This window comes from Drosophila subobscura, chromosome J, assembly GCF_008121235.1.
Source record: "Drosophila subobscura isolate 14011-0131.10 chromosome J, UCBerk_Dsub_1.0, whole genome shotgun sequence".
Classification (NCBI taxonomy): Eukaryota; Metazoa; Arthropoda; class Insecta; order Diptera; family Drosophilidae; genus Drosophila; species Drosophila subobscura.
Window position 1 is genome coordinate 8,680,075 of NC_048532.1, and position 22,980 is coordinate 8,703,054.

Consider the following 22,980-nt stretch of genomic DNA (forward strand, 5'->3'; position numbering starts at 1 on the left):
GCGCTTTCGATCTCGAAGAAGAAAAAAAAGCGGGAAGCAAGGCAAAAAGCGCGCGGTTGTTGCCTCTTGCAATATTTATTGTGTTTTAAATGTATTAAATGTGTTTTCGGTATATAAAATGATCTGCCTGCCACCGCGTGTGATCAGTGAAGTGTAGTGCAATATGTGTTTTAAAGTGCGTATAATATTATTGGCTCTGTGCTGTTTTTTTTTTTGCGTATTCTGTGGCAGTGTAGTGTGCGTGTGTGAATTTAGGGCTCAAATTGCATTTCAATAGTGAAAAAGTGTCTTAAATTGGCGCAAGCAATTCAATTGTTGCTGAAGCAATAAAGTTTGTCGTCAGAAGGGAGTGCAGGCGCAGAGCAGCAGCAGCAGAGCTTACATGCACCGTAAGTCCATGTCTATGTGGGAGATGAGGTTATGTGTGCAGCGGGAGCAGCAATAGCTGTTTCGAAGGAGACTCTGCTGCCGCCGAGAAGGTCCATTATCTGGGCGATAACAAAATGTTTAGTTTTCGTTGAGCGGAAACTTTTTTCGGGTGTAAACTTTGGGCAGCAAGTGCATATAAATTGAATGTAACTTTGCACTCGTCTATGCAAACAGACACACACATGCATGAGCTCATATGCAGTGTGTGTGTGTTGAAGCAGAGCGGAGATATGGTGATTTCAAGATTTAAGCACTGGCCAAACCAGGCGGCAGTTACTGTGTAGAAATTAAATGTTTTGGTTATATGTTGTTGACCACAGTTTAGATTCCTGCCAATGCGCTCTCCACCAATTATATGCAATTATTTTGCATATTCCTAGCAGAAACTGCTTGCCTCGTTTAGAAAGTACTTAAAGAGAACACCCGAAATGTAATTTCAAGCAGTGTGTCTAGCCATCTCGCTTGCACTAGACAAACTTTGCATATACTTCACTTACTAACTGGAATGCTGCAAGAGAGTGCAGTGCCGGCAAAAGATACGAGTGGGAGTGCGAGTTGGAGTGGGAGAACAACAGATTGGGCATGTGACTCTGTGTGCCTGCTATCTCCTTCTTTTCCCCCCCTCCCTGTCGATACTTTTGATATGCAAAAGATATGAAAGGGACAGCTGTTTCCTGCTCCATTTGCTTGCCAAAAACTTTTCCTAAGAACCAAATGCATTTCCCGCCCCAACTTCATGCTAAAGTTGAAGGTGGCTTTGGGTGTTGGGCGTGCCACTCATTTAACATAAGAACTTTAAAGATGGAAAGAGGCAGCATGTACATATTTAAAGGCACTTTTCACACCAATTTTATGGTTATTAGCGTTTACTTTTTAACGATTTCTGCCAAAGGTGTCGCCAGGTGTAGTCTGGTGGAAAATTGGCGAATTTCTCTCTTGAAGAAAGTTTTACTGAAGTTGAAAATTGAATTTTATGCTCATTGATCTTGGGCATTCTTTTTTCTACTCCTTTTTTCAGATGTTATCCAGCACTGAATAATGGTGGCTCCTTCGAAGTTCCATGGAAGTTTTGATGCAAATTCAGAGATGAAATCTTCCTATGGACTCTGCCTGCGGGCCCTGACTTCTGGATTACCTCATTCAGTAGAGTTTGTTGTAATTGGGAAACTTCTTTAACTTCCTTTGCTATTTTGTGATCATTTATATCTAATTATTCTTTCTTTTGCAGGATCAATCGATTGAAGTCTGCTCCTTATGTTGAAGAAATGATGTGGAAATCTTAACCAAATATTTCGCGATTTAATCTGAATCGGTAAGTCATAAAATCATAAGCAAGAAAAGTCTTCAAAAATGGTATTTTTACTTAATATTAAAGCAAATAGGTAGCCTAAATCGATTCGCATATTTCTTAAACATGTTATTCCCCGCTTTAGCCTGGATTATCCTTTAAGTTTCCATTTTTCGCTATATTTTTTCGTTCTGTGCGTAACACCTTTCGCAGTTAAATGTAATTTATTTAGTCTACTTCACGCTCATAATGCCACACATCCCCAATCTGATGGCTGGAGGAGGGAGGGAGGCATGACACAGAGGATTCATGTCAGTCGCCAGGCCATCCCTCTCTCTGTCTGCCTCCCGGTCTCACCGTTGCTGCTGCTGCTGCTGCTTCTACTCCTTGCAAGTGGCAAGTCGCTTGGAAAAATTATGTTGCACGTGATATGCTTCAGCAAATTCGCTACATGTTCGTGGAAGGGGCGGTACGAGGGGAAGCAGTTACAGTTACAGCAGCAGTTGCTGCCCCACTTGCCGTCCCACCCCTCTCCTGCTGCTCTGATGCTCGGGCTAAAGATGAGTTCCACTTGGAAATATAAATTGAAATCATCAACTGGCTTTTGTGCGTTTTATCAACATTTTTACGTGCCACAGTTCCACGTTAGCGTTAACGCTGCACTGAATCTGCCACCCTGCTCCAGTGCCACACCTCCCGCCCTTGCTGCCGCCCCTATTGGACTGAATCAGATTTCTTTCTGACTGAGAATCCTTGCTGCTCGACTCGTGCCCGAGTGCCAACTGCAAATTAAGCAATTTTCCAAAGGACTTTTGGCTGCTTTTTGGTTTTTCGCATAGCTTAATGTCTGACTGAGTGCGCGGTTTATTAAGATAAACGATGATGAACGGCGGAGCCGAGCAGCAGCGGCAGTGGCAGTGGCTCCTTAACTCCATTCTCCAATGCTCGCCACCACACCATACCCACCTGCAGCAGCAGTGCCGTGTTAATTGACTGCTCTTCGTGGGGGCATAACACCACCCTCCATTTGCTGACAGCAGCCACAGCGGATAAAGAAGTGGCGGGAAAACTGTAGCAGGATTGGGTGGTGGCAGGAGCAGCAGCAGCATCGGGAGCAGCAGCAGCAGCTACAGCAGCTCATTCTATTAGCGCATTTGCATGCTTATCTCATTAACACGAAACACAAGAGTTCCAGCGCAGGGCAGGGTTTTGTTTCTCTTCTTTTTTTTTTTGCTGCTATCGGAACACCCTTTTTTGTGTCTCTCTGCGGGTATGATGGAGGTATTTATGACAACAAATATTCCAGCAAATATTTGGATAAAGGCTTTAAAGTGTAGGCTATTAATTTAAGGCTTTCTAAAACTGATTTAATTGATACTTTACAACTTTTTTGATATTTTATATTTGTAGGTGTCAAAATTCCTTGGGAAATATGTACATTAAATTCATAAAACATCTGTTTCGAAGCCAGAAAACCAGCTCTAAAGATTGCCTTAAGATAATGCCTCGACTGCAACCGCTCCACATAGACCTCTTGGACAGCCCTAAATTTCCTTAATTACAATTTTGAATGAAAGGGCATCTTCATGGCCAGCTTTACGCTTTAACCCTTAACCTCTTGCTTCCCATTTTTGCCTCGATTTTTTGTTTCTTGTTTTCCTTTGTACATAATTTGCATGTAAATGTCGCCTGTGTGTGTGTGTGTGTGTGTGTGTATGTGGGTGGTGTGTGGCATGTTCTGGTTGCTGCTAGGTTCTGGCTTCTGGACCTCCTCCATCTGCAGCCTCTCCCTCTGGCTTCTTGTCTCCGTTGTGCAACTTTTGTGCTTTTGTCGTGGTTTTCATTATCCCTTTCCCGCGTGTTGGCTTTTTGCTGCTGCTGCTGCTCATAAGCCACATGAAAACCCGTTGGAAAAACCCTCAATTCCCATAGAAACAGACCCTCCACAGACTGCAACTGACACATTTGCCAATATTGACTGTACACAGTGGACCGCTGGTTGGTACAGATGACTGTAACCCGTTCTGGAACCCTCTCTTTCTGCATCTCCACAGACCCCTGCTAGACCTTCTGTGTAGCCCCTTCCCTGGCGACTTGGCTGCTCATTTCCTGTTCTTTGGGCCTATGCAAACAAAGCCTTTGGTGGTCCAGTGGACCCGACTCTCTTGACTCTTCCGTTCGCTCTTTTTACCACTCATTAGTGACAATTTTCTTGTAGTTGACATTTGCCACGCCCTCTAGTACGTCCCTGCCCTCGGTTCTTCCCCCCGATTGCGGTTAGCAGGGAAAAGTTTTTGTGTGTAGAGTTGCTCTGCGGGAAAAGCGTTCGTCCTACAGTTAACCCCTTGCCGACTTTCCGTTTAGCCTTGTCGGAAGCGAAAAAAATAGTTCATTTTTTATGGCAGATGCAGGTGCAGAATGCAAGGAGGAATGGATGGATGAGAGGCTGTGCATGGGGAGGCATGTTAAATTTTTGATGGAAAACCAATTAATTGGAAAAATTAAAATCAAATATTTGCCAAAGCGCTTCAACAACACTTCAACGAGAAAAACCTCCACAGAGAGAGAGAGAGAAAAAAAAAATGGTGGGCTGGTGGGAGTGGGTTGTTGCTCTCTTTTACCAACGTCAGATCCTAAGCATCGTCCTTCATTTATCCTTTACCCCAATGTATGGCAGAGTGTGTGGATGCTGGGGGAGAACTCTCAATCAGCGCATGTTGGCGCCCACAAAACTCACGTGCAAACACTTTACGACAGAGACCAAGAGGAGGAGACAACATAGGAGGCAGGAGTAATGGCAGGAGCACTGGGAACAAGAGTAGAAGGAACAGCTGGAGATGCAGAAGCAGAAGCAGCTGGAACGTACATAGGTGTAGGAGGAACATCAGGAGAGCCGGCTGGTGGCAGAAGAAGCTTTTCCTGCTCTCATTTTGAAGTGCAATTTTGCACAGCCACAGATTTGTGCCACCCCCACTCTCCAGATGTTCTCCCAAGTATGCGGTAATTAATGCAATGGAGAAAGAAACGATATAAAGAGGGGGGAAACCACTGCAGACAGGAGCGTGTGAAAGAGGGAGAAAGTTACGCAAGGTGTGTGTGTGTGTGTGTGTGCCACAGAGTAGGATAAAAGGTGAGCTATTGACCAGATAAAGCCGGAGATAGAAAAGAGGAGCAACGCTCTCAAGTGCTCCTACACCTGCAAACCCGTTCCTACTTTGAAAGGTAAACCCAAAGGCTTGTCCGAATGGTGGAAGGAGATCAATTAGTGGGAAATGGATGAAATTATGTATAATCTAAAGACGGTAAATGTATTAATTAACAAGAAATTTATAGGGAAAGAGGGAATAATCAAAAGGGACAGGACAATTATGTAAGAAGAGAACAAATAAATCCTTTATTACTGGGAGATAAATATAGGAACGGGAATCACGAAGGGTAAACGAATAACAGATATTTCAAATGGCATTACATTTTGTTTGAATTTCGAACTGCACTACTGAAACGCACTGTAAAGCTGCAGTCTTTGGCCTGTTCTGTTCTCTCTTTTCACCTTTTGCCCTTGATGGCAGCGCAGTCATAACTCCACTTTACCTCTCGATTATTTTTATGGAACCTCAAGCGTCATTAACAAAGGTTCAAGGTTCAATGCGCCCCATAAACTGTGGCACACACACCACACCCATCCTTAACTTTAGTTAAAGATTTCCACAGGCCAAAAGGAAAAGCATTCTTTTGGGGAAAACTTAAAGATACTTTGGAATGATATAAACAAACACACAATTTGCGCCACTTAGCTGCAAATGGACGAGGAGGCTATTAATAATTTCCATTTTTTTTTCGTAAGGTCAACCGCAAAAAACAGAGCAGCCCAGCCCACATCCCCCCATTCCGCCCAGATAATAAGGAAATATGACTTAAGGCAGGGCCGCAGGATGGCAGGACACTGAGGAAACTTGAAGGAGAATGGTAAATGGGCGACCGCAAATGGGGTCCAAGCAGTGAGGCCACAAGTAAACATGGCCAAGACGATGGGGGCTTGTAAAACAAGCCAAGAACAACGGAGTGGTGGAGTAGGGAGGAGGGAGGGTCTCATAAACAATGTAATAATAAGGCCAACATTGTGCGAAGCGAGCGCCCTCTGGTTGTGGTGGTAGTGGTGATGGTGGCTGGCAAGTGGCTCCCCCTGTGGGGCATAAATCTTGTCTTAAAGCCGGGGGATTCCCCGTAATTGCAAGCCATTAGAAAAACGTTAATTGTCATTAAATGAGGATACGGAAAGGATAACCAAAGCCAAGAAGGGGCCATATAGCAAGAAGAGCAGGGATGGAATGAAGGTCTGTCTTTTTTCTGGGGAAAAACTTCCGTTTTGATTTGATTTCGCTTGAATTCAATTAAGTTTTTGTGTTAACAGTATTCCATTTTTTCCTCCGCCACATTTTTCTCTATTTTCCGCTCCATCTCTCTTTGTCTCTCTCTGTGCTCTGTTTGACAGGATAATGAGCTGGATGGGATGAACTGTCATTGGAAATTTTTAATTAAATTCCAATTTCCCATAACTCCTGCCAAACGCTTTTCCCTTTGTTTGCCTTTCTTCTGTAGGTTCGTGGGCAAAAGAGGGGAGGCATGCGGAAAAATATGAGTGCAAATAATTGCATAGCAAAAGAATATTGTAATGAGAAAAAGATTGCATGGAAAAGTTTTGTTGAGCACAAAAATGAAAAAGGGAATTATAAATTGGATAGAAATAATAAGCGTTTCGATGTCAGTTTTATGCAGGGAAAATGATTGTGCGGGGGTTGCATAATTGGCTAATTAGATTAAAGGAAAATTTCATAAATTTCCTGCAATTATTATTGCAAAAAAAAAAATAATGTAAAGTAGATCCAAGTAGAATGATTCACAACAAAAAGCCAAGCATAAACCCATCCCGATATTTTATATACACAAAATCTACATTTAATATTATGGGTTAATTTTCAACATTCTCCATATATGTATGCCAAGGTTTTTCAATTAGCTTTACTTTTCTTTTTGGTTTAAAATGTACGCCTAGTTTATTTTAAAACTATTTTTAACCCTCATGCGGAGCCACTCGAAATAAATCGATGAAGCCTACAAGCTTTCCCTTTTTATAGAGCGGGAGTTTATCATACAAATAACACTCGAAGGTCTCCCACTGGCCATTGGTCATAATTGTTAAGCGTCTGTAAAGTTTTCCCTTGGTGTGCAGGCCACTCCCCCCGGCACTTGCCAGAGGCCAAAAAGTCGACTACGTGTTGGTTTACCACTAAAACAAAGAGAAAAAAACCGCAAAAAACACGGGGGAAAATTCAACTAAAATATTGCCAACATTTCCGCGCTTTTCCCCAAAAACAAAAAAAAAACCTGAAAAATCATGGAAGGAAAAGTGTACACGGCTGCCGGGGGGAGGGGCAGTAGCTCCTGACCTCTGACCGGGTGGAGCAGCAGCTGATCCTCGACCAAAAAGCTTTTACAGGCCGACTCCTCCCTATTTGGGAGTCTTGGAGCGGAAATTATGTAAATTTAAGTGTTGCTGCCTTATCCCACTCCACTGTTTGTGGGGCAATGAAAACATGAAAGGAAAAACGTAAAAAGGAAAAGCGCAGAGATGCCAACAAATAACCAATAAAAAGCAACAAGCAACGGCCCGACGAACCAAAAAAGAAAACATCACAAAGTTTTGGGGGCACAAAATTTCCCACATTTGGGTGGAGTTTTCCCCCCAACCTCCCATTTCTCTTGTTTTTCCAGGCAACAAAGTTTTCCGTAATTGTTTTTGCATTTTGCGGCGCACACATCGTGAGTGTAGTCGGGGTGGTGGAGTTGCCGAGGGGGTGTGTGCCAGGAATAGGAGCCCAAATGTGTCCTTTGGTGTATTAAAAAGTTTTCCATGTTTTTTTTTTTCCGTCTTTTCCAGAGGGAAAGTCTGGCAACTGGCACTGGCCCAAAAGCATTTGTCCAGGCACGCTACGGTTCGCGTGGTCCATTGCCCATTAACATTTTATATGCAATTATGATTATTTTTCCCATTGTGCATTTGCGGTAATCTTTGGGGAGCAACTGTGGAAACTTCTGGGGCGGCCAGCAAAAATTTAATGGGCGTCCGCTCCGGAAAAACCAGAGACAGAATCGATAAATGTTTGAGGGAAATGCACTGCCGCTGAAGCAGCTGCCACATGTTGCTGAATTTTAATTGAAATGAGAAAAAGAGGAATTTAATTACATTGCCACCAGAATGATTAAAGTCAAATGATTGATTCGATTACAGGTAGATATCCGTTGATTATTTCCTCTGCATGGACATTTCAGTCTTCGATTGTTTCTTTAATTTGTGAGGGTTTTCATTTGGGGCGGATGTGGCAGGAGTTCTTTCTGGCTTCTTTGAGTCGATCCATGGAATTACCAATTGAAATTTGTACTTTTAGGGGGTTAAAGTATGGACTTTGAAAGTCTAAAATTAAAATTTAATGAACATTTTGCGCTTCTCCAGTTTTAGCAACAATTTATGGATTATCCAAGAACTAAAATTTATTAAAAAAGTAAAAGAAATCCAAGCAATATTTCTACAATGCAAATCCGTAGAAAATCTGATCTTCTTTCCTCACAAATTCTCCTTCAACCCCTTCCACTCTTGAACAGAGTATTAAATGGTTCTGTTTTGTCCCTCCTCTGGCTTTGTTTTCATGTCTAATATGATTTTTGATTCAAGCCATCATTCATTTCACTCGATTTTGCAGTCCGTAGGAGAGACCTTGTCATCACCTGAAGTCCATGGCCTGTGTTCCATGCCTGCGTCATGCTATATTGACCCAGAACAACGAACTTTTTGTGCCTTTGGCTGTCCCATCCTATTGCTGAACCTTCATGTGGCGCTGTCCCTGTACCTGACTGACTGCAAGCAGCAGCCATTCTGTGGTCATTAGCCCAAAACCAAACTTGACTTTTACTCCTGGCCGAGATTTTCTGCAGAATTTGCAAGAAAACAGTCGAAGAGGAATGGAGAAACGGGTCCCAAAAATGTATCCACAAAATGCGGATGGCGACACAAATCTTCTTTATTGCTTGCTACGTTTTGCAATGCACAGACTGTCCTGTGCCACATGCCTCCTGACTGGCTACTGCCTGCATGCCTCCTGCTGCTGCCTCTTAGTATGTGTCTGGCTGCTCTCAGTGTGGACGTTTGACAAGAGGACATTAGGCGGGCGGGGGAGGCTACCAGACAAACAACTAATGGCCTTTCTGGGATCCATTTTACCTGCTGGATCCCCTCTATCTATCCCTCTGTACTGGTCACAGGTGCTTGGGCTTACCTGCCTTTTCCGCCTGCTGTCCATCCGGGGTTAGGTTGTTTTAAATTAAAAATCTATACGGACGAGATTTACATGCAAGACTCCTGTGGGTTGCGTGTACAATTTTGGAGCTATTGGAATTAGCAGGGTGTGGGTATGCCAGTTAAGGAGCTATTACTGCATGTGGGAAGGATATGTTGGGTAGAACAAAGTTCATTCCATTTTGAACCTAAAAGAGATGGATTCTGTTGAATATTTATGCCAGACGCTGTACACGTGTACGCTGTATAATGTTCATAAAAAAGCTTATTTGTAGATATTTTATTATATTATTTAATCAACAAATATCTGCTAAACATTATTAAAATATAAAAGCGATAGAATTCTTTGTTCTTGGACTAAATCATTAATTTATATGCATTCGATTTATGTTTATAGTTCCAAGATCCGAGCATGTTCCAATTACTGCTTCTTGAATATTGCTCACACGCCGCATTGCTCCTGCATTAATGCCACACATGAGCGGTCATTCCGTGCCTCTAAATGGAGTTGATGAGAACAGGATGAGCAGAGGAACTTGTGCGGATGTGGCTGTGGCTGTGGCTGTGGCTGTGGAATGTTGCCTGATGACTTGATTATCACCACTCGCGTGCACTTGCCCCAGCTCTCCGCCGAGGCATGCATGTATGTTGCATCTGGCATTTGACAGCTGATGATGTTGCACATTTCCCCCCCACACACTCGCCTCCCGCACAAGGTCCAGTTTTTAGCTTCACTGCGTTGCATCATATCCTTCCAAAGGAAGCATCTTCTACGCTTCTGCCATGTCAGAGCTGCTGCCATGACCAGACTAATTATGCACAAAAGCTGTCAAAAGCAAAGGGGGCAGCAGAGGGGAAACTCATGAGAAAAATAGCCAAAACGCTCAAAGAAAAAGGGCATTAGAACGGATAGGGAAATGTGGATGATTCCCCGGGTTCGATTTGTACTCCTTTTTTGCCACTCTTTTTCGAGGAAGGTACTTACCTTATCAGCGGAAAAACAGCATGCCTGGAGGAGCCACTTGCCCTGCCATGAGCGGCACAAGCGCTATCAGGTAGCGGTAGCCGAAACTGTGCAGCCAAGTGGTAAAAAGTATTCCACATTAATTCAAGCAAAAATAAATTATAAAGGCCAAGGAGCGGCGGGGCCTTCACTTTTCGCTGCGTTGTGCATTTTATGACGTTTAATGTGTTTCTGCTGTCAGCAGCAGAAGTTGCCACTGCCACACTGCCACTTCCACATTCTCTGCCCAGCGTAGATGCAACTTTTTTCGCTGCCTCTCTCTGTGTGTGTGGGCCGCGACGGCGTTGAGTGCATTTTGTTGATTTATAATAAAATAATATAAAAATATTACACAATAATGAATGCACGACGCTGCGCCCTCTCTTTCTCCTTTACTTTCCGCGCCCTTTCTGGCTATCTCTTTCTTCGTCACACGTCCCTTTGCTGTCCCGTTTTTACTTGGGATGAAATATGAAACAAGGAAATGCGCGAGAGGTGGAAAAAAGTTTTCCCAACGCAGAAGAATATGAAATATGCGAGAAATAAAACTTTTAACTAAAATTATATATGTATGCCCGTTACACGTTATATATCCACTTACATATGTAAGAGAGTGTGTGAGAGAGAGAGAGAGAGAGAGAGAGAGAGAGAGAGAGAATGGTTGTGTTTGTATTTGTCATGTTGTTTACGCTCACTTCTTGGTCCATATTTCTTCTGTCTTCCTTTGCTTCTCGCGCGTGTGGAAGCTACTTGAGAGATGAGTTTTACGAAGACATTTTACTAGTGGGTGAGGGAATGCCCTAACCTGGAGGATAAGTCATTGAAGATCGTATAATATGATCAAGAATTTACTTAAAATATTTAAAAATTATATATTTAATTTAGTAGTTTTAGTTGGACCATAAAAATCCAATGAAGATCGTTTTATATGTTGGAAAGCTTATCAGGGATAATTTTAATATCAACAGAGCTTTGTTTCCCTGAACAGCAGACCTTCCGTTCATTCAGATATTGATATTTTGGCTTCCAGTCGCAGAAACTTTAAAATATTATCTAAAGAATAAAATTTAATTTAAGTCTCCAACAATTTCTCAATGCCCAAACGTGCCAGAAATCCCCACCAATCTTTGGGTAGAGTGTACAGCGTAAACTTTGGGGCCACAAGAACCTTTAACGCAAGTCCTTTCCCCCACACCTCCCCGCACTCAAAGTCAACACATTCTGGAGCTCACACATTTTGATGCGCTTCCAGATCGTGGCGTCCTTGCAACTTTATCGCACCAGAAATTGCATCATATTTCACGAGACCTCAGCGTGACAACAAAATATATGTAGAAAAGAAAAATCCCCCTCACTCCGCAGCAACAAACTTCAGGAGAGGTTACATTTACTTACCTGTGCAGCAAACCCCCCGTCGCTCTCAACCTAAAACGTCTGTCAACAAAAAAATTATGAGAGAGAAAAGGTTGTCCAAAGTTGTATGCCACTCCCCATGGCCCCATGATGCCAGAGAAGAAGTCAAGAGATGGAGCATGGAGATGTTTGTGCTTTAAGAATCGTTTTTATTAAGAGCAAGCAACTGCTGGTATCATTCTGATTATAATTTATAATGAAACGCGGAGTGTTCAGAGTGCAATCTTTGGCATAATTTTGAAAATCCTGAGATAAATCTTGAGCATGCACATAATTAATGAAAGACCAAATGTTGTCTTCAGCAGCGTGTGCAGGAAGAGCATCCTAGGGGGAGAAGAGTCCAGTTGTATGAGAAGTGGCAGCAGCAGGCAGTTGGAGGAGTAGCAGCAACAGCAGTAGAAGCAGCAGCACCAGCAGGAGCATGCAAAAAAGGCAGTAAACAAAAGTGTAATTAAAAACTACTTAGTGGACCCAACCCGGGCACCCTCTCTGTTGCTCTCGCTCGCTTTCGTTCTCTGTGTGAGAGAGAAAAGAGTCGTGCGACTCACCTGCGATAAATAGTTTTGCGCTGCTGTAATTTATAATCGTTAGCGTTATCCTTAAAGAAGTAGCGCCTGATGCCGCTGAGGTACGAGCGAAAATATTCGCTCCAATTAATCGTTGCAATGTTGAACTGCAGCACCGAGCGCTCTTCTCGTGGCAACAGCTCGTTCAATTCGTCAATATTCCGATGAGCGAATTTCCACTCCTTCAGACCGAACCAAGCCATCATATCGATGATGCGAGAGATTTTCCTATATGCCTTCACATAGCTACGACAAAGAAAAAGAGAGAGAGAAATGGCAGAGATTGCTGTCAAAACATTTGCTAATTGCCCCAAGAGTTCACGAAAGGGGCTCTGGTACTGATTCTATTTCTGACACTGGCTCTCTGCAGCTACATAAATATATGGAGAAAATGCTCAGGCTAATGCTCTCTAATTGCAATTTGTTAAATATTACGTATACGTTTTGTTGTCCGACGCTTGCAGGACATAAGGAGCTTGCACAAGTAGAGGATCTCAATAGGGGCAAAATGAAAAGCAGCGAAGGGCAGATGCGCTTTCTCATGATTACAGTGGAAAACATTTCGAATAATATGTGGTTTTTGCTTTGGGAAACCGTGAATATAAGCTCAATTTAATATACAAAATTGTAATAGTTAACAAAACTTACGAGCTATATGTAAAATACCATTGTTGTAATGTATTTTATAATTTTAAAGCACATATTAAGTCTTTATTAGTATTATTACCTGACTTTTAGAGCATCTTTCAATCTTTCAATAATAAAATATATTTTTCAATTATTCTAGATCTTCCGATTAAACGAGATTTCATGGCCGATAAAAGAAGAAATATAATTTAAACAGATCTTAAAATGTCGATCGTTGATGGTGCATAAAATTAATTTATAACATTCAAGGTACGTTTGTCTCGATAAAATATACTACCCTGACTGCTGCTTATCAAAATTTACACTAAATATTGCTCTCTACCACTTCCTTTTCATCTATTAAAACTGCCCAACTCTTACCATCACTCCTCTTATATGCTACACCTTTCATTGCCTTTACAAACCCCTTATCATAGTGACTATATCCCTCATTGGATACCCTGACCAGCCCAAACCATTCAATTGCCTTTCCATGTACGATTTAAAATCCATTCAATGTAGCAAAACCCCCAAAACCCACACAGAGCAAAGGAGTGAGAGACACCCGTGCAACAAGAGGGAGGGGAGGGACAAGGGCAATGACTGCCACCTTGGAGAACATATTCTCAATGTATATGTGGGGAGTACAGAAGAGCCAGAGGATGATATGGCTGTAGATGTGGCTGTGGAGAGGGGATAGGTATATAGGTATGTGGATGGAGAGCAGCTGGAATGGACGTTCGTGGGGCTGTGGGCTTTGGGTTTGCGGGGCGTGTACTTACATGCGCTTTTGTCCGGTGACCATGGCAATTAAATCTAAAATATAAGCTGGGATATTGTGCAAGAAAAATGCAATTGCACAATGCAGAGGCTTCGATGGTATTATAACGTACGAGAAGCACCTGTGACAATAATGCGGTCGATCGAAGGATACCCGTATGCAGCAGGGGCAGTATACAGAAAACACAAAGGATGTGGCATGTGGGTAGAGGATTCTCCCAACCGTTTGGCATTTCAGTTCGATTTGGTTTTAGTTTGGAAATTCAATCGCACCGCATCGCCGGATATTTTACATTGTTTAAATCGTATTTTTTTTGTGTGTTTTGTTTGAAAGTGTATTTCGTTGCAGAGAGTTTCGTTTCCGTTTCGGTTGTTTCAAGGTATTAGCAGGGAGCGACAGATAAATATTCCGATACGGCCAAAAATCCAACAATATTTAAGCATTGGATTAGACATGCCATACAAAATGCGGCCAACGTTTCGTGTTTCGTTTTGTTTTTTTGTCATTTTTGTGGGAAGAGAATTCAATAAAGGATATTTCATTTATAAATGTTGGAATGCTTTTTTAGCGTGGTGCAGAATTTGGTTTTCTTTTTTTGTATACTCACCACAGCGCCTTGTCGAAGGGCTCGTGAAAGCCTTTGCGCGACAGTCGCATGTACTCGCCCCAGGTAATGTTGTTCACATCGGATACGTAGTTGTAGACGGGTAGTTCAGACTTGGTATCCGTTTCGGTGGCACGTATCTTGAATCTGGCAAGGAAGCGATGAGAAGGCAGGAGATTATAGAAGAAGTAAATGGATTTTTTGTGGTAATAAAATATAAATCAAGCCAAGAACTAATTTCTAGTGCAACTTTTGACTACTTTAATCACTCAGCTGTTAAATTTATTCATTAACCACTTAACTTGTATGCTGTTAAGCATCTCTCTCCACTCCCAATACAAGTAAATCTTTCAGTTAAGCGCCTGGCACTCGCAATCTTCATCGCGATACCATTCACCCACCCACAGCCAAATACTTTCTCAATGTATCTGTTCTGCCCACAGCTTTATACTCGCCTTAATTTCCCTGCCTTTGGTATTTACGAAATTTTCCAACTTCTTTGCTTTTTTACATTTTGTACTTGCTTTTCGCAAACATCCGAATGCTATCAGCTTACGGGTGGGAACTCTTTTACAACTCTTTTTACACATCCTTTGGCACCGCTTCCGCCCTACGTGCAACACCGTGAGTGCTAGTATGTGTGTGTATGTGTGGCACTAACCTTCTGGCTATATCCCAAGCGGTTGCTATCATGGCATTCACCACATAATCGGCGGGCACCATGTTCGCCTTGCATTTGGCCGTACCGTAAATGCAACGGACGAGTCCCCGGGCAGACCAAGTGCATAAACCTGATGGCCCGTACAAATTATCAGTCCAGCCGGGAAATGGATCCTTGTACGTTGACATTACTGCAAATAAATAAGAATTAATGGCTGCTTTGTTCGAAGGGAAGAAGGAGCTGCTCTGTTTGTGTGTGGCAAACGGAATCGGAGTTGCAGTCCGGACTTTGGTTGTTGATTTTAGCCAACGTTAAAGCGATAATGGTTTCAAACCGGTATGGCTGGAGTCCTTTTACACCAATCCCCATTGCCATTCCCTTTATGGAATTTCCTTTTCCATTTGCCAATGTCCGACTTCCAATTGCAGGTTCATATATTGATTTTTCACAACTTTTAAGACTGTATCGAGTTATGATTCTGGACATTTTTAAGCTACAAATTAATCATTATATTTAGGGTAAAATCTTCCATTTCCATTTATGGTTAGAGCATTCCATCTTCTATCAGCTATTGCCACATTTTGACCATTTTTTCCACTGCCTTTTCTAGTTTCCACTGGGCACAGGAGGCAGCTTAGGATACTGACTGCTGCTGCAGCTCCTGCTCCTACCACTGATGCTGCTGTAGGATGCTTTGGCATTTTTGTGTGTTAAAATAAATGAAAATTTGTTTGTGCTTTGTTCCTCGAGAGCATTGGCAGACTCCTCTTCCTCGTTTCGTTCCGTTACGTTGCGTTTTAGGATAGAAAAACTTTTTCCACATGCATTTATCTGGTAAACCCAAAGTCCTCTCGCCCCCCACATCGAAACTCCCAAACGAAGACAATGCTGTTGGCCATTTTTCACAAAATTTTAAATATTCCTTTTTTTCCTGAAAGGAGAGAGAGCGGAGAGGAGAGAGACGGACCCTGGAGTATTTACTGGCAGGCAGCAGGCACTTTCACCTCCTCCTACTTCCATGTGTTTGTGTTTTGTTGGCACTCTTGCACATGCCCCTGGGGTATTTGTGCTAATTATCTGACAATTAGTTTGTTAAGTCAAGTCTGAAACCGCAATAAATATACCAGACAAGCAGGCAGCTCCCAGCCCCTTTAGGTCCCCTAGACACCACCCCCGCACTCACCTATGGGCGGTCGAAAGATACCTGCTGGCATGTGCAGTGCCCGATGATTCACCAGATTCTCTGCACATTTCTTGGTCATTGTATAGGTGTTGGGCATTTGGCCAATGAGGCAATGGCGCATCTTCTCCAGCGTTTCATCATCAAAAGTGCGATAGATCTGCAAACAACAACAAAAATTGTACAAAATGCAAGGAGAAGCGAATATATTTTCCAATTTAAATAACTGTCATATCAAAAAATTGTATGCTATGAATTCACAAGTGGTGGTGCCTATACCCTTTGCAGGGGATGGGTACTATGATTGTGGTTGAGGGGTTTGAACAAAGCAAAAATAATCCTCAACATTCATATTTATCCAATGCGGACAAAAGTCAGCAAAATATCAAGTTAACCTGATCTCCTTTTTCTTACACGAACACAAAAATTATCTTATTTCACGAGCGTTATCTTTAGAGCAAAAACTTATTCCAATGTCTATTTTTGTTCGAACAACAAAATGTTGTTGCTTATTTGTTTTTTATATGCGAATTTTCCATGCAAGCAGATTAGGTTGAGAAATAATATTTATCCACAAAAAATCGTTTTAATTTTTTGCCGAAATAAGTTAGAACTGTTTCTAGTCACTTGTAAACACGTTTGGAATTATAGAACCCATAAAATGTAGACGAATATGGTAGATTTCTGCCCGATTTTAGTCAATCTATTGCTTGAAGTCCAATTAATCTTGCACTTAAATTTGATACCCAAGTGATCCGAAAACTGCAACAAAGTGTATCTAAACTTCATCGTGGCTCTGTCTCATACATTTTTGTGGCGATATTTTTGTCCTACATATTTTTATGGGGAACATTACGTACCTGTATGATTTTTTCGTAGCCAATTTCGTTCTCGTACACTTGTTCGTTGATAAATTTGCGATTGCAGTTGCAGTACAGTGTCGAAATGTGCACAAACGACTGTGTGTGTGTGTGTGTGTGTCCCAGAGGCGTAGGAGTAGGTGGTGGTGGCATCAGAGATCGTCGTGACAACAAGGGGCAGAAATCGAACGAATACATGTCCGAATGTTGATTGAATTGTGTTGGAAATTGTTTGCCCGCGCATTCCCGCAAAATATGCAACAACGAAAAAAAGTTATAAAGAGAGAGAGAGAGAGAAAGTCAGTAAATATTAAAACACAGATACATACATATGTACATATGTGCATATGTACAACTATTTTTATATTCATCCGAGACATTGGAAATTGTACATTTTGGTTACGAATATTAATGTTTTCTTTTTTGGTTTATTTATGGAATGGATGCAAATATGTTAAAAGAAAATCAGTGGAAGGAAGCTTTTATTAGCTTTCCGTTCCTTTATAGTTCCTAAAATAAAAACGCAAGGAACGTGTAAACATAACAGAAGTAATAATAATATAAATAATAAAATCAATTATAAAATAATATCACATCAAAGACGATTCATGCGAGGAGCGTCTTCCAAAAACCAAAATTCCAGGCCCCGTGACATAGGGCACCTACGGTTGCCCATTTCCATATCTTAAGAGTGAGCAAGCCGATGAAATTTACCCCGACAGTTTCTCACAGATTAGCATGAGCACTCGCATAGAAGATAACTATTTAGACGAAATAAATTCAAATAGCACAGATGATGCATGCACGCCCGTGGGGAGTATTATTTACCTGCTGAACACAATTTCTGAGCCTGTGACTCAGGACAATTTCCCCGGGACAATAACTTCTTCTGTTCGCTGATAGTTTTCTTTCAGTTTTTATTTCCAAAATTTCAAAAGTGTGTGTATTGAATTTGATTTACAATGTGCTCCTGACGTTATTATATCCGGTAATCGGATATTAAATTTATACTACTGAGTACCGGGTAAAACATTTTTGACGCGTAAGAAGCGTCTCACTCAACTAAGCAATTTGTGTCAAATGCCTTTTCAGCACTTTTGAAATCCTATTAACATAGCTACATCTGCGAGAGTTGTTGACAGAAACAGTTCCCAAAAATTAAAACACAAGGAACGTGTGAGCATAACAGAGTTAATAATAATAATAATAATAATAAAAAAATAATAGTTCACTTAAATTTCAAAGCTGAAAAACTACGCAATTTGTGTCAAATGCCTTGTCAGCACGTTTGAAATCGTATCAACATACATAGCTAAATCTGTTAAAGTTGTCGACAGAAAGTAGTTGCCAAAAATAATAAGGCAAGGAACGTGTAAGCTAAACAGAAGTAAAAATAAAAATAAAATTAATCGAGCCGTAGCAGTTTTAAGTAAGCGAGGAAAAACCCGGAATGGGAAAATTATTATAAATAAATTAAACGAGTCTCATCTTAGAACAATTTAAAAAAGATGACGCTTAGCAAGTTTGAGAAAGAATGCCCCGAGGGTACCCCAGAGATTAGCGTGAGTCCCCGCATGGAGGAGGATCATTCAGACGAAATAGCAAGGCCGCCCATGGGGAAAACCATTTATCTGTGGAATACAAAAATTCCCCAGCCAGTGAAGTTGGGCAGCCATGTGAAACCAAGAAAGTATAGAATGTGCTTTCCCCGTGACAATAATTGGTCATATGCATTTTAAATTTCTTCTGTTTTTCTGATAATTTTCTTTCGTTTAATGTTAATGTTTAGTTCAATGTTTTAGTTCCAATATTGTTGATGTAATAAATTAAGTTATTTTGAGTTGGAAATATTCTTACCTTCAACTGCTTCATTTCCATGGCCAAATCGAGTATTTTCTTGGTGCCCAAGACATTTATATCAATGGCATCGCTTAGCTTCTCATTGAATTTCACCGATGCCACTACATTGAAGACAATCTACACGCCAAACACACATATAGGGAGAGATAGAGGGGAAGGAAGAGAGTTAGAGATAAACCAGAAGACCCAACGAATTGTAATGCATATTAAAAATTGAAAGAAAATTCGGTGTGGAAAGCAGAAGAACAAAAGAAAATGCTCATGCAAAATGCACAAGAGATGTGCATACAAAGCAGGCAGCAGCCGAGTGGGCCCTGGCGGCTGCGAGGGGAGTGTTGGGGTTTGCGTTTTGTGATAACCTCAAAGTCAGCAACACACAACATCCACCAGATGCAGATGCAGTTGCAGGGGAAGAGCTGGGACAGGCACAGAAGCTGGGATTGGGATTGTGGCAGCCAGCAGCAGGAACAGGAGAAAAAAGAAGAAGGAAAAATGGGAACTGCAGTGCGACGCGTGCATCGAACATCGACAACAAAGCAATTTTAGTTTTAAAACAGTGCAAGCGTCGGACTAAGCAGGACCAGTCAGACCATGCCAGGCCAGACCAGGCCTCGGTCCTGAGTGACTTGTATGCAAAATGTTTTCACAACAACAAAAAAGGAAGAAAAAAAAGAAGCGACGGACGACCAACGGATGCGGATGCGCCAGGCAGTCAGGACAGGACAGGACAATGGCTCGCGCGCATGCCAAGCACTTGAAGCATGCACAGGAATTTTCATTTATTTATATATTGTGTTTTATAACCGAACAGCAAGAGTAGGTCCTGTAGGAGCATCAGCAGAAACAGCAACAGCAACAGCAATGGGGGGCGGGAAGGTATGGGTACTGGACTGTAGCTTCACTCTGCTCTACACATTTTCACAGTTTTACGTGTGGCGGCGGGTTTTCAATTTTTGTTGAAAAGTACCAATATATACATATATATATGTATATATGTACATATACACGTTTGTATATACAAATATATCGTGTGCCTCTTGTGATCAACGAAGCAACAAAAACAAACAGCAAGTTGTAGGGATTGCAACGACAAAACGACTCAAAGATACCTTTAAAGAAAAGGGAACTGCGGGAAAATGTTTCTCTTTTTATCCTCTGATCAATGCACAGATCTTTTTCTGTCAAAGGAAATTAGTTTTTATTGAAATGGAGTTTTATTTTTATTAGAGATCTCTTAGTGCTGTGAGGCCTAAGAGTTTGTTTGAGTTTTAAGACTCACAAAGACACTGCAAATTCTCTCCTACATCAATCGCCCCTAAAACAGCAAAGACCCCACTTGGTACTGGGTATTTAAAACGAAAGAAACGAAAGGAATAAACTGACTGGCTGCCTGCCTGCTGTTGTCGTAAACATTGCGCCTGCCTTTGGCATGCAACGTTTTACGTATACGTAATGCACAAACCGGGGAGAGAACAGAGTGAGTGAGTGGCGGATGGGCAAAACAGGAATCGGGTGGAAACGAAAGCCCCTTCCCACCCATCCAGATGGGCAAACACAACAAAAGCCCATGAAAAAGTTGCTCCATACAAAAAGTCCATTGATTGAATTGCCAACAACCGTAGAAGCGGAGAGAGAGAGAGAGAGGGTGGGGATAGTAGATGTAAAGGGAGGGGATGAGATGAAGAGAATGTTACTCTTACCTGGACCTCAGACGAGAGCATTGCTCGGTCGGCGGCATCAATGTCCAGGTCGATGGCACTGTAATCAGCGCGTATCGGATGCACCTTCGCCAACAAATGCGGTGACTCCTCGCGCATTCTATTGAATATCTGCAGCAGCAGCAGCAGCAGCAGGTAGAGTGAGAAAAGAAGAGACAATGGGTGGGGTGTGCGGCACATCAACATCGTCGTTGCATTGTTCCTTGCTCCCTTCCCCACACACACACAGAATTGACGTGGCATGGCATCCGTCCCGCATCCGTGTGAGGATGACACTTACCGATTCATTGAAAAATCCCTGCAAACGCTCCTGTACGCTCATGTTGTCCTTGCTGCGTATCAGCATGTAAATTTTACGCAATCCAAACGAACGGAGCAATTTCTCTGTTAACACTTTGCCAACGAAACCCGTACCGCCCGTAATGAGTACGGTGGCGTCTCTATAGAAATCCGTAACGGGTGTGCGGCTGCCACCAGTCGTATAACTTTCTGTGGCATCATCTGCTGCTGCACTGTTTGTGCTGGTACTTGAGGCAGTGCCTGCTGCTGCCTCCTCGAAGAGTGGCTCTTCCTCTGACTGATGGTCCTGCTCTTCCTCTGGCTGCTCCTCCTCTGACTGATGTTCCTCGTGGACAGAAGTAACTTCATTGCTGCTCCGTCTCGAAGAGCTGGTAGAGCTGAAGGCCTTACGGGTAGCTGAAGGGGAAGAAAGAGGATTGCAGAGATATTCGAGTGGACTCCATGTCTACTCACTTTTATTAGGCTTCGTTTCGTGCATTTTTCTGTTGACTCTGAATGATCTGATCCGTTCACTTCAAGGGTAAGAAACACATTGAAAAATTTTCAAAAATAAAGCCCCCGCACGGGGATTTTCCTATATTTTTAATCAATAAACGGCACTCATATATCACGAAAGATTTTCCCACCGTACATGTCCAATTATATGACACAGAGAGAGAGAGACCTCATCCCCCACCACCACTTCCTCCCGGTCTAACCCAATTATTCTATATGCTATATATCCTCACTCCCAGTGGAAGGACATTCATTTCATTTTTATTTTGAATGTGTTTGTGGGGCTGACATTGTGGTTGCATTTGACCTGATGACCTGCGCCTGACCACCAGCCAGCGGCCAACGCTCAGCGGATATGTCTGGGGCCAAAACCTCACGCTATTGTTGCTTTCTCTTTCTAGCAGCCCATCTCTATGCTTTTCGTGTGCTGTCCCTTTCGTTCGGGGGGACATTTTAAACAATGTTAATTATTCAATTATCAACACAGCCAATGTGGCGTGGTCGAGAGGACACACTGTGCCTGACCATCGTGTCCTTCTAACCAGAGGCGTGACTGTATGTGTATGTGTATGGGTGTGTATACTGTATGTGCGATGGTGCATCTGTGGGCTGAGTGCGTGACTATATCCTGCCTCATCCCCTCGTGTGTGTCACAGTTGGTTCTTGTACATCGCGTGCCACTGCTGCTGCTGCCTCTCGTGGCACAGCATATGTTGTTTGATTGTCAGCGAAAAATGAGCCACAAGCAGCAGGCGGACACACACACAAACACACATAGACAATACCTCATTGCGTGACATAGTTGTGGTTGTTGCTGTTGTTTCCTTCCATTTATTTGTTGTTGGCAATATGCAGCAGCGTCTGGCCTTTGTTTGAATGGCCATAAATGTACGGGGTACGGAGTAGTCGCCTGGTCACCAAGGGGTTTATGGCATAGAAATTTAAAGTATTTAAAGGGTAAATCAATACCAAAACAATGGAAACTCTTTAGGTTGAATAGCGTCCTAAACGCGAGCCATTTTTGTATGATTTATTGCAAGGGTTTCAAGCTGAGATGTTTATCTTTTGATTATGGCATAAATGATTAAGGAATTATGTGGATATTACTAGGAGATATTTATCTTTACTTTACATTTCCTTTTATGGAGAGAAGCTTTCCTTTTAAAGTCTACGAATATTTCTAAAATTATATATCTACGAAATAACATTGATTTCTTTCGTTCCAAGGATAATTGTGTGATAAATTGAAATAATAATTCTTAATAATTATTTCCTTGAATTTTACATAAAAGGTAACAATAATTCTAATCTCTGGCCATGTTAGCTGTTTACTAGATCTGCAACTTGATGTATTCAATCTCTGGGCATGTTTAAAGCTTATCTACAGATTGTCTAAAGATTATCTACAAATATTTAACAGCCTTTGGACTTCACTTAAAAACTCCACCTTTCAACTAAGCTTCCTCCAAAAGAAAAGCTTCCCTTAAGACATATTTCACCTTCCGCCAAAGCCTTAAACCTCAGCAGGACCTAAACCCCAAGGTATTCTAAGTGTTTGACACCTTCTAAGGGTTAAACAAAGCTTAAATATCAAGCATCTTGAGCTTTAAAGTGGCCGCGCGGCATCCGGTTCGAGTCTCCACTAAGCTTGACATATTTTGAGGTGCCCCAAAAAAGCTTTGCATAAATATATTTCGAGTACGAAAGAGCTTTCGCCTTAAGTTACGATGTGGAAAAGTACAGTTTCTTAGAGGATCTTTATCAGAGAATTATAGAAACTAGCAAGCCATAAAATGTGCAGCTTTCGATGGCAGACAAAGTGGAGCGGAAGCAGCCGGCCATTT

At 42.0% G+C, this 22,980-nt stretch overlaps 1 protein-coding gene across 1 annotated transcript; it reads right to left on the reverse strand.

Annotated features, from left to right (window-relative positions):
- Positions 1-11,637: 11,637 nt before the first annotated feature.
- On the reverse strand, positions 11,638-21,154 carry LOC117893672 (fatty acyl-CoA reductase wat). The gene is made up of 11 exons (XM_034800361.1): positions 21,095-21,154; positions 20,622-21,037; positions 20,324-20,452; positions 18,621-18,740; positions 16,764-16,862; positions 15,907-16,063; positions 14,724-14,913; positions 14,066-14,209; positions 13,460-13,579; positions 12,033-12,296; positions 11,638-11,808 (listed from the first exon to the last, which is right to left on the reverse strand). Exons 1-11 carry the CDS (start codon positions 21,117-21,119, stop codon positions 11,697-11,699), a joined length of 1,776 nt encoding a protein of 591 aa, XP_034656252.1. The 5' UTR covers positions 21,120-21,154; the 3' UTR covers positions 11,638-11,696.
- Between the last annotated feature and the right edge of the window lie 1,826 nt (positions 21,155-22,980).